This window comes from Cajanus cajan, chromosome 5, assembly GCF_000230855.2.
Source record: "Cajanus cajan strain Asha chromosome 5, NIPB_CcT2T_4, whole genome shotgun sequence".
NCBI lineage: Eukaryota > Viridiplantae > Streptophyta > Magnoliopsida > Fabales > Fabaceae > Cajanus > Cajanus cajan.
The window spans coordinates 67,391,890-67,402,366 of NC_138521.1; the positions used below are offsets into that span (position 1 = coordinate 67,391,890).

At 36.2% G+C, this 10,477-nt stretch overlaps 3 protein-coding genes across 8 annotated transcripts; 1 reads left to right on the plus strand and 2 right to left on the minus strand.

The window, feature by feature from the left end:
* The first annotated feature begins 35 nt into the window (after positions 1-35).
* On the plus strand, positions 36-717 carry LOC109808899 (uncharacterized). The gene has a single exon (XM_083075784.1). The coding sequence runs from the start codon at positions 176-178 to the stop codon at positions 536-538; it is 363 nt and encodes a 120-aa protein (XP_082931910.1). The 5' UTR covers positions 36-175; the 3' UTR covers positions 539-717.
* LOC109809736 (replication protein A 70 kDa DNA-binding subunit A) lies at positions 598-5,973 on the minus strand. Of its 2 annotated transcripts, XM_083075781.1 has the most exons (3): positions 5,641-5,973; positions 3,404-3,843; positions 598-2,809 (listed from the first exon to the last, which is right to left on the minus strand). In XM_083075781.1, the coding sequence occupies exons 2-3, from the start codon at positions 3,667-3,669 to the stop codon at positions 1,189-1,191; spliced, it is 1,887 nt and encodes a 628-aa protein (XP_082931907.1). In that variant the 5' UTR covers positions 3,670-3,843; positions 5,641-5,973; the 3' UTR covers positions 598-1,188. The 2 variants fall into 2 exon arrangements, with proteins under 2 accessions (XP_082931907.1, XP_020228711.1); XM_020373122.3 differs by having other exon boundaries at positions 3,404-5,973.
* Positions 5,974-8,243: 2,270 nt separating this feature from the next.
* LOC109808760 (protein ELF4-LIKE 4) lies at positions 8,244-10,173 on the minus strand. Of its 5 annotated transcripts, none has more exons than XM_020371890.3 (2): positions 9,955-10,173; positions 8,244-8,825 (listed from the first exon to the last, which is right to left on the minus strand). In XM_020371890.3, the coding sequence occupies exon 2, from the start codon at positions 8,771-8,773 to the stop codon at positions 8,429-8,431; it is 345 nt and encodes a 114-aa protein (XP_020227479.1). In that variant the 5' UTR covers positions 8,774-8,825; positions 9,955-10,173; the 3' UTR covers positions 8,244-8,428. The 5 variants fall into 5 exon arrangements, with proteins under 5 accessions (XP_020227479.1, XP_082931909.1, XP_020227478.1 ...); XM_083075783.1 differs by lacking the exon at positions 9,955-10,173 and adding an exon at positions 9,572-9,844; XM_020371889.3 differs by lacking the exon at positions 9,955-10,173 and adding an exon at positions 8,957-9,512.
* Positions 10,174-10,477: the final 304 nt, after the last annotated feature.

The following is a 10,477-nucleotide window of genomic DNA, read 5'->3' on the forward strand; positions in this document are numbered from 1 at the left end:
GCTGCCACGTCAGACATAAGCAAATATGCCAAAAATTTCCACCTCTCGTTCTCACCGTTTCCATTGTCGCCTTTCTCAAAACACACACGCACCCTAACCATTTCATTTCCTCACTCTTCAAAGAAATTTCACCCGAGTAAGCAATTTGCAGGGTAAGCAGAACCAGGAGAAAGGAATGGCTTCAACTTCGGCAGTTTCAATGGCTGTGCCACTATCTTATGCCAGCCAGAAGAGGGTGGTGCCCAGCTCTGAGGCGTTCTTTAAGGCACCGTTGCCTCTGAGGCCATCAAAGGCTGTGGCAACATCAAAAGCCAATGGAAGGCTTCAAGTGAGGGCATCCATGAAAGAGAAATTTGTGACGGGTTTGACAGCAGCTGCATTGACAGCTTCAATGATGGTTCCAGATGTGGCTGAAGCTGCCGTTACACCTTCTCTCAAGAACTTCTTGCTCAGCATTGCGGCTGGTGGAGTTGTGGCTGCAGCAATTGTTGGTGCCGTGATTGGTGTTTCCAATTTCGATCCAGTCAAACGAAGCTAAGAAAATTCTGAGCCCCACGGGGATTTCTAGCCTTTCTCTCATCACCATATGTATCTGTATTGTTCTTGACTATTGAACTCTCTTGTGTGTAATATCTGACTCTCTCCTCTTGAGCAGAAGCTTTCCAATTCTTACAATGTAATTTCATTTTGGCGTATCAACGAAACATATTGCTTGCATGTTTCTGCTACATAGGAACGAAGTTTTGAAAGTATACGCAAGATGGATAACTTTTTGATGTTTTGACTGCATAGGAACGATGTTTAAAAGTACATGTAAGCAAGATAGATAACTTTTTCTTTTTTTATATAATCCTACTAAAAGGACGCTCTGGCATGTGAAGTATGAACATTGCGGACAAAAAAATTAAACATTTCATACGGTAGAAAGATTGTTGATAAAAATTAATAGCAATGCAAAACGCTCATTTCAAAATACTATAGAACTATGAAATATGAATGAATACCGATCAATGTATGGAACAGAAAGTTTAGAACTTGAATTAATTACTAAATCCAAGTTTTGCAAGCGCATCCAGGTACCACGGTAACTCACAATTAGTAATTACGGATTCTATGTTAAACTGAACGCTAATAGTAAAAGGTATGATTCGTCGAATGAAGATGCTGAAACTGATTTACAGATACTTCCTAGTGCCTCCACAAATTCGAAATCAAATCAAGCATGTGTCTACTCTCAGAAGCATAATCCGCCTTATCTGCCTTCACTACTGTAATCTTCACCCTCTGTTCATCACCATACAATTCCTCTTTAATTTTTAGCCTCAAGACAAATTGGTTGAAGAGTCTACTCTTGATTATTCCTCCAAACTTCTCATCATCCTGCTGCTCGTACTTCAACATGTACAGCTCCTTAGCCGAGTAACCCAAAATATCTTCCCCTGATTCCTGAAAAGCAGTTACCCAAGCTATTCCTGTAGGATCCAGAATTTGAGCTTGAAGGAGATATCGGTAGTCACACTCCTCAAATTCTTGGTTACATCTATCACATTGCCATCTTGTGTTGTCTGACCTAGTCACTTTCTTGTTGCACTGCCGATCTCCAATCAAAAGAGGGCAAGCTGGGTAACAAAACGTATCTGTCTTGATGAAAGAAATTCTTGCCCTCACCGTTATCCAATCTGGCTTATCTGACCGCCCCAGACCTTCATTCTTGATCTGAGACACAGTTTTACGTACATCGTTCTTGGGTACTCCAGGTATAATGTCCTTAGAAATGGACACAGAAGCAGAATCTTTTCCCCCTCGATCAAACCAGTCCCTTAAGCTACGTGCCTCAGAGAAATCTGGATTTATGAAAAGCTGTGTAGAAGAAATAGTCCCAATAGATTTCCCAGTGAAGTCATTGACCTTCCCAGCTTTGATTGCCAGAATGGGGAAAAACCCAGCATTGACCATCTCTTGCAACTTTTGGCCTTCCCTGTTGCAAAATTCACCCCAAAGAGTTAGCTCAACACTCCTGCCAGAGCAGTCCTTTATATTTAAATTTCTTCTACGGGTTTCCATCCCATTTTTCCTCAAAATGGGAACTGATGGATTGACAAATGTCACAACGCCAATAACATCAAGTATAGAGTTATTGTCAACATTCGCAATATCACTGATATGCCTAAAGGAGAATTGCTGTCTTGGTATAGAACCATCTTCATCTGGACAAAGTTCAACAGTAGATGCCAAATCCAAAAGAATTTCCCATTCATTCTTCAAATGGTTGAAGTTTTTCTGCGCAGGTTTCAAGCTGCCTTTGGATATCAAGTAAACTCTACCTATCTCAATTGCATCATAGAAGCGATCCACAACTGCATTAAAACAGGTTACCCGTATTTCACCTCCATCAGAATCAAGGAGATCAAATGAGAAAACCTTCCCATCTCCCCGAGCATTATTATAGCGGCGCAGACCTCCTTTTGCAGTTACCCTTGCCTTGATGGCCCATCGACCTTGATAAGGATTTAAAGCAGCTATTGGAATAATATGTGCTGGGGCCTCATTTTTCACAATCGCACCATGGCTTTTGTAAACTGGCAGTGGCGGCAGTTGGTATGAAGGTTTAACAGTTGGCCGGAAATTCTGCATATTACAATTTGTATTTTGAGCTGGAAGATGAACATTATTACTCTTGAATGAGTTCTCCAAATTGTTATTAGGTAATGCTCCCTGAGTTGGTAAATCAGATTCCACAAACGTCTTTGGATTTCCAATGATCTCGCAATCCGGTATTATAGTTTCCATGTTGAGCACCACAACAATCCTGTACAAGGAGAACAAGGTCTAACTCCACACCAAGATCACCGTCACCATGACAAGCAGTTTAAGTACATAAATTAATTTTATACGAAAAAGGCTAGTTTCCTTCTGCAACATGTTTTTAACTCTCACTTTCACAACCAATGTTAGGGTTTTTCCAATCTATAGCGACCTGTCTCTGAGGATGTTCTCCGCAATTAAACTAATCACTACGAAACAAATCAGAAAAGAAGCTAAAGCGCTGTCGATAAACTGCTTATCGTTTTGTCACATTGTTTTTTTTTTTTTTTTTTCAATTATAGTGTCTTTTAGGCCAAGTGCATAATACTCTTTGTGAGTTATCAACTTATCATGCATTACAAGTGCATAACACGTCTTCACCGTGATTAACTTCACCATCAAGATTCGACTCTTTCCAGAACCTAAATGTACTTGGAACCGAAGAGTACCTTATTAGCAACTGAATTTTATCCGGATTGAATTAATTTGATTATTGTTCCAAATGGAGATTAATTCTCAAGCATGGTGCGATGTATATAATCCTAATTATAATTGCAATAATCAAATGCGAAAATAGGTGTAAGGAGGAGAGACTGACTTGCGATTCTGAATAGGACTGCAAATGTAGTCGATGAGTTGAACGACGGAACCTTTCTTGACTCGTCCGGTTTGGACTCGGTCGTTGAGCTGAGTTGCGAGCATGGCGTGCTGAGAGGAAACGGCGTCGGAGAGCAAAATCCGGTACCTCTCTTGCTGCTTGCTATTCGGAATCAACTTGATATCAAGAACCTGCACCAGAGGCTTCGAGTTCATATCGCCGGACACTATCGCCGGGATCGCATTCGGCGTCAGATTCACCGACATGCTCTTATTTCGGAATCAAACCACAGAGATTTTGGAGGGATGGAAGGCTCTATGCGATCGATGGGGATTTTCAAACTCAAATGAAATGCAACCGCGCGCATAACGAACCGTCCCGGCTCTTATATATATATGGCCAACCACATTTTGGGCAGGACCGGGCTCAAATGACATTTTCTTAAATAATAATAATAAAAGGGAATTATTTTTTCTTCTCATAAAATTAAAATTTTCATTTACCAAAAAAATAAACAGATGGAAAGAAATGAGAAATATTACGGTTAAGAACAGAGATTTTGAGAATTTCCAAACTGGAATTATAACCGATACTTAAAATCTATAATAAGGATTATATTAAAAAAAATTATGTGTAAACATTATAAATTATAAAATTATTAAAATCTATTTTGTTAGTTTAGTAACAATTATAACTAGTATTCTGATCGTCAACCAATTGATTAATTCTTTAGTCTAAGTCTCTTTGCGCCCTATTACTTGAGGCACCTTAACTTTCGACCGACCAATTCTTTATGTCTTAGAGCATCTGCAGTGGAGGTTGCTTATAAGTAACTTCTTGTGTCATATCATGTCACATCAACTCTTTTCTATTTTATGAGTTGCTTAAATTTTAGCAAAGTTACTTGTAGAAGCTCCAGTACTAAAATTTAAGTAATCTATAAAATGAAAAAGAGTTAATATGACATGATGTATAAGAGAGAATTGCTTATAAGCAACTCTCACTAAAAATGCTCTTACATACATTTTAGTCCATTTGATCTGTAGATGATCACGTTAAGCTACAACTCAAGGAAAGAACAATGTAATGTCATGATTTGTAAGATCACATATAATAGGGATTTGCAAGATTATCTATTGGAAAACGGCCACACAATTAAACATGAATATGTAAAGAAATTTCTAGATTTAGGAATAGCATGTGGTCTTTCATACAGGAACATAAACATGTAAATACTTTTTTAAAAAGCTGTGTTAACTAATATTTTGACGTAATTTCAAATAATTTAATGCAAATTCAATCACGCGCGCAGTAACGCGCTGATCGAGGATTAAATTTTCAAAACCTCTTCAACTAATATTCAATTGTCTTAATGTAATAAGAGCAATTTATATATCAGGATCTATTTGATTATTTACCAACTAATCTCACATGTGACTCTAACTAAATATACATGACTCCAATAACTGATAAAATAATGATAGCTAAATATATATAATTCATAATCAACTTAGAATCACAATAGAACGAAAATAGAGGAACAACCACACCCACACCGCAACCTATCTATATAAAGTGAAAAGTAAATAATTATGAATCTATGTTAAATATCTTTGATTAATTGTAATATTTCACACAAGATTATATTCCTAGCCATTCCATTGATTGGTTCAAATAAATGAAGATAATTAATATTAAAATAATTGGGGAGTTGGACATATGTTTCAATTGGACCTACAGTTTTGGGCCAGATGGTGATTTTATCTTTTATTTAGGAACTTGGGAGTTTGTAATGCATGTATACTGACTTGAATGTATTGGTAGGCCGTGCGTCATTATCAATGGGCACGAAGCTCTTAAAAGTAATTAAACTGTCCAAAACCATTTATTGATATTGATGAAGCTACTCGATTGAAGTAGCATAGGAGTTTGAACTGTTATTTATCGTTATAATTAAATATCTCACCCACAACCCACCGAATAGAATAGGAGTTGTGGCTGTTAATTCTCGTTATAACTAGATATCACCCACCAGAGAATTATTAATTTACTAGTCTTTCCGAATTACAGAAACTAGTAGTACCAAGTTAACTTGGTACAGATTTAAACTAGCAGTAATTAATGGTTTAGTTTTTGAAGATTTAAGCCGGCACTCACATGCAATTAAACATAAAAAGGGATAGTGATGTACTGTACTTTTCTTAAGGGAAAACAAAATTACGGATAAATTTCGTTACCTGTTGGCAGGTGAAACTTCAATGAGACATGATCTTTGTACCAAACAATCCAATATAGAATCACTGAAACGCAACTTTGCAACGTTTACGGGTCACCTAACAGAAGTGATGTCAACATTGTAAAGTTGATTTTCTTAAAGTATGCAATTTTCAAAAGTGTGAATGAGTGTCTTTCTGAAGCCACGACCCAGTGGAGTTTAGTTTTATAAAAGGCATGAGAGAGAGGGAATAAAAGGATGATCACATATTAAAAATTATCGTCAAATTATTAAAAAGTGTCATTAGGCCATAATTAAACATTTCCGGCATGGGGCGTGGATTATTATAGTTGGATTGCTGTAATTGGGTCCAACCAATGATGGAGATATCTACAAGTTCCATTATTATAAAAAATTAGCTTTCATTGGGCAAACTAGAGTTGAGCTCCTTTCCAACCTATTTGCTGGAAATGCAAGGAACAAAGGGAAATAAAAGCAAAAGTAGATTCCCATCGCACATGTTCTGTACTACACAATGTCTAATTTGTCTTGGCTTGCTTAGGGACCAAATCCATTTTTATATGAGATATTCTAGTCCTTGATTACATCCTCAAACATGGCACACATTATTTCACACTGCTAACTACAATTACTATGGATTTTTTTTCTTCTGTTGGATTAATCCGGTTGGTAATGCTTAACAAATTTGAATAACCCAATATATTATTATAGTAATCTCTCTCATTTGATCATGAATCAGCATTTTATCTTGAGTAATGTTATTTCCACAAAATTTCTCACAAGAGTTTTTTCAACAAGGAGAGAGCCAGAAAGATAAGAAAGAGAAATATGAAATAAAGTGAATGTGGTAAAGAGATAGAAAGAACCGTAAAAAAAATGTTGTGGAAAAACGTTATTCTGCCATAAGTATAGTGTAAAAAGCCATTAGTTCATAAATTTACAATTAGCCAAGAGAATTCCACTTTTCCATGTACCTCTATAACAAAGTATCTATTGCAGACATATTTTCTACTAGTGTGTTTGAAACAACTTCGGTAAGAAAAAAATAAATTAACTCTCCAAGTTGAAGCTAAAACAATAAATAATTATTTCCACTTTTTCGCAAGATCACCATGATTTTGAGGTAAAATCAATATTCCCTAATATCCAAGCTGTTTCTAATTGTACAGAACAGTTAAGCTTAAAAAGTGACTTTGTATTACAATCTTGAGAGTAACTACGGCAGCATCTTGTACATCAAAGTTTTATAACTCTATTTCATATAATAAAAAAAAAACTTTATACATGACGGTCCGAAAAAGCCCTGAGGTCATGGATAAATGATAGTCTAACAATTACCACCCAAAAAAAAATGGTCTAAGAAATATAGCTAGGTCTGAATGAGTTAATTATGAATAGAGAGTATTGACAAAGGTATCAATCTACCGAGGAGGAAAAGGTCCACTTCTTCAAAATGCAAAATCTAAATCAGAAACAGGCCATCGTCAGCAATCACTCATGTGGGCCTCTCTTATAAGATCAGGAAATTAGGCAGCCACAAACTGGGTCCACCAATAAAGACATCTGCGCAATCAGGGAGAGTGAGAGAGAAATACAAGTCAGGGAATTATCAAAGTATCAATTAGAAGCATGTCATATAGGACATCTATAAGAGAATAAAAAGTAGGAGGGGGGGGGGGGAGGAATTGGAAAGTAAAAAAGAAGTAGGAGGGGATAAACATGGAGAAGTTCAGTTCCACCCCAAAAGAGAACCTTTGGGTCCCTTGTCATGTTGTTGGGGGTCACTATTTACGCATATCTGCTTCTCAGGACTGTAGTGCTTTGTTTTGAGCTGATAATATAGAATACTTTTAATTTCCTGGCCAATACTAGCCATAGGGCATAAGAAAATAAAATATATAAAAAATTAGTCAAAAGCTCCTCATCGCTTATCTGAGATTCTGTTCTTGTGGTGGTGTGTGATAGGGAACCAAAAAGATTTTTATCTTATATTCTAAAGCTTCTTTCTTCCATCTGTTACAGAGCATCTTCACACATATGTGTGCAGGTTTCAGTTCTCTCAGTTGTCACTCCCACAGGGAAACACATGAACAGAAAAAACCAGGAGTAGTTTTCTTGGTAAGGAACCTCTGGCTACATGCGCATAGGCCAAAAACAGTGGCTGCAACCCCTTCTCACTTTCAGTTCTTAAGTAAAGTAAGATCTGGGAACATCATTTTGGTTCAAGATATAGAGGGAATAAAGCTATCATGACGAGTTTCCATCAAAACTAGATAAGAGATAGTCCTCATAAAAAAAATTATTTAGACCCTTTGGCCTTTAGCCCCTTTTGACAAACATAAACTCAAGAAAAGTTTATCAAAGCTAAAAGCCCTTATCTCTTGCAAGACCTAATCATATCATAGAAAAAACAGATAAACAAGAAAAAGTCCATCTCATTATAATCTATCACATGTTCAAATCCAAAGGAAAAAAGCAATCACGTTGAATAGAAAAGAAAAAGGGGTTCTCATTTACCTTTTGAAAGACAGCAGTGCAGCATGATTATATTTAGTCACACAAACATGTTACATTTCTATTAGATTCACAGTCACAAGCCTATAATAGTGGAAAAACATTTCTTTTTATTTGAAATGTAAGCAGTAAGTGATGAGCCAGAGAAAGTTCTGTAATACAAGAGGGCTTTGGCTACAGAACCTAATCTTGTTCTACCCCTCAACACAATTGTTATGTCGTGCATCTCCACCAAGCAAAAAGATAAGAAAAAATAAATAAAAATAAAAAGCTTCCTAAAGAGGCCTGTGTCGCTTGTGGCCAGCTTTGCCATCAGATTTCACAGCACCACTAGAATCCCCTTCTGAAGAAACTTCCATGGATTTGGTAAAAGAACTTGAAAGATCCGCATATAGGTCAACCACTCTTCTGATGTTGTTGTTGAGCTCCCTAATGAGTCCAACGTTTCTGCTGAGGTTGTCAGGAACCTTGGACTCATGATTCTGGTTTATCTCATTGATGAGTACCCGGTTCTGATCCAAGATGTTTTGGACTTGAACAAAGCTTTTCTGAAATGTCTGCAAGATCTTGCTATCAATCTGGGTACCGTTGCCCAGGCCAGAGAATGTGTCACCCTCCATTTTTATTTTTATTTCTTTTGGAGTCAAAAGCTTGATCGAGTCAGAATCGGCCCTGCATCATGGCGAAAAGAAGATGATGAGAAGAAAGAACAAACAAAATATGTGAAATATTGAAAGCGTTTGAAGATATTTTTTTAATCTATCCATAATCATGTCCTCCTAGGTGTACCTGCCTGCACTAACCTAAACAGAGAGACAAAACATAAGCAGTTTTGGAATTGTTTAAGGCATTGGGCAGATGAGACAAGCTCTGTAGTTGAAATCATGACCACCATGAGTTCCTTTTCCAGAGGAATCAGATTATAAACATCAATTATTATTATTATTAAATATTAATATTTGTAGTTATTATTTTTTTTCCACTTATTATTATTATTACTATTGCTATTATTTTTATTGATGGGGTAATTTTTTTTTTTTTAAAAAGGATGAGATGGGAAAAAGCAGATCCCATTTCCATAAAAGGAACCTTTTTTTAATGTACTCAGGAAATACCTACCTAAAGCACAGAGTTCCAAAGAAGAATCTAAAAGCCACCCCTCCCAAAAAAAAAAAAATCAATCAATGATGCAGAGGAGATGATATTACAAAGTACCACAGCAGAGACAGTATCATTAACCCTTTTGAAGCAAAATTACGAAAAACTAGAATAAAAAGAAGTAACCGTCCAAATGTTGTTGAATACACACGTTGAAGAAAACAAAAACCCATTTAATAATCTCAGATTGGCATTACTTAAAACTGAGGAAAATCCGGAATAACGTGTTAATATCAGGAATCAAAATGTTCCAACCGTACTTGGAAAACTTGCAGAAACATAAATTCCTTTGAGTAGGAAACAGAAATTGGTCAAATAAAAACAAAAGAACCCATTTGAGTTAGTGGAATCAACGCATCTCAAAACCAGGTAAATTGCAATTGCTGAGATCTCGAGCGAATATTTTAGTGGACCAAAGAAGAAGAAGAAAGAAAAAGAGCTGATAAAACCAATGTCTGGGTGAAACGGAGACGAAGAAACAAAGTCATCATGAAAGAGTGGAGGAAAGTTGAGATAGAAACAAGGAGTAAAGAACAAAATTGACATTTTATGAAAGTATTTATTAATTGATAAGGAGGTGAAATTAGATTAATGATTAAAATTAAAAAAGGTTATAATATAAAGTATGAATGAAAAATGGTACCTTGAAAATCTGGAACATTATATTGAGGGAGAAGAGACAGGGATTGAAAGGGGGAGACGAGGGATTCCCGAGGAGCAGTGAGTAATAAAGATCGGCGATTGAATCGAATCTGCGGAGCAAAGGGGCTGTCCTGTGAATTCAGAGAGAGAGAAAGAGAAAACAGAGAATATGTAGATTTGACAGTCACGCTCGGACCCCTTTGTGTCTTAATATTTAGCACTATTCTATAATGAATATCCACCTGTTTTTTTCTTTCTTTTCTCATTTAGATACGCCTTTACTCCCACGCCCTTCATTTAATATTTCAATTTCATTTGTCACTCTACATAATTAATTATCGTACCTCAATGCTATACTTTCATACATTTCTTCTCTTTCGACTTTCCATGCCTTCTATAATTCATCAAATTTATCACACTGGCTTTTCTTTAAAGTTCATTTGGAACTGATTAATTTTTTTTTTAAATAATTTAATAGGAAAACTTGTTATAAATTTTTTTTTACATCATCCAATGCAAAAATT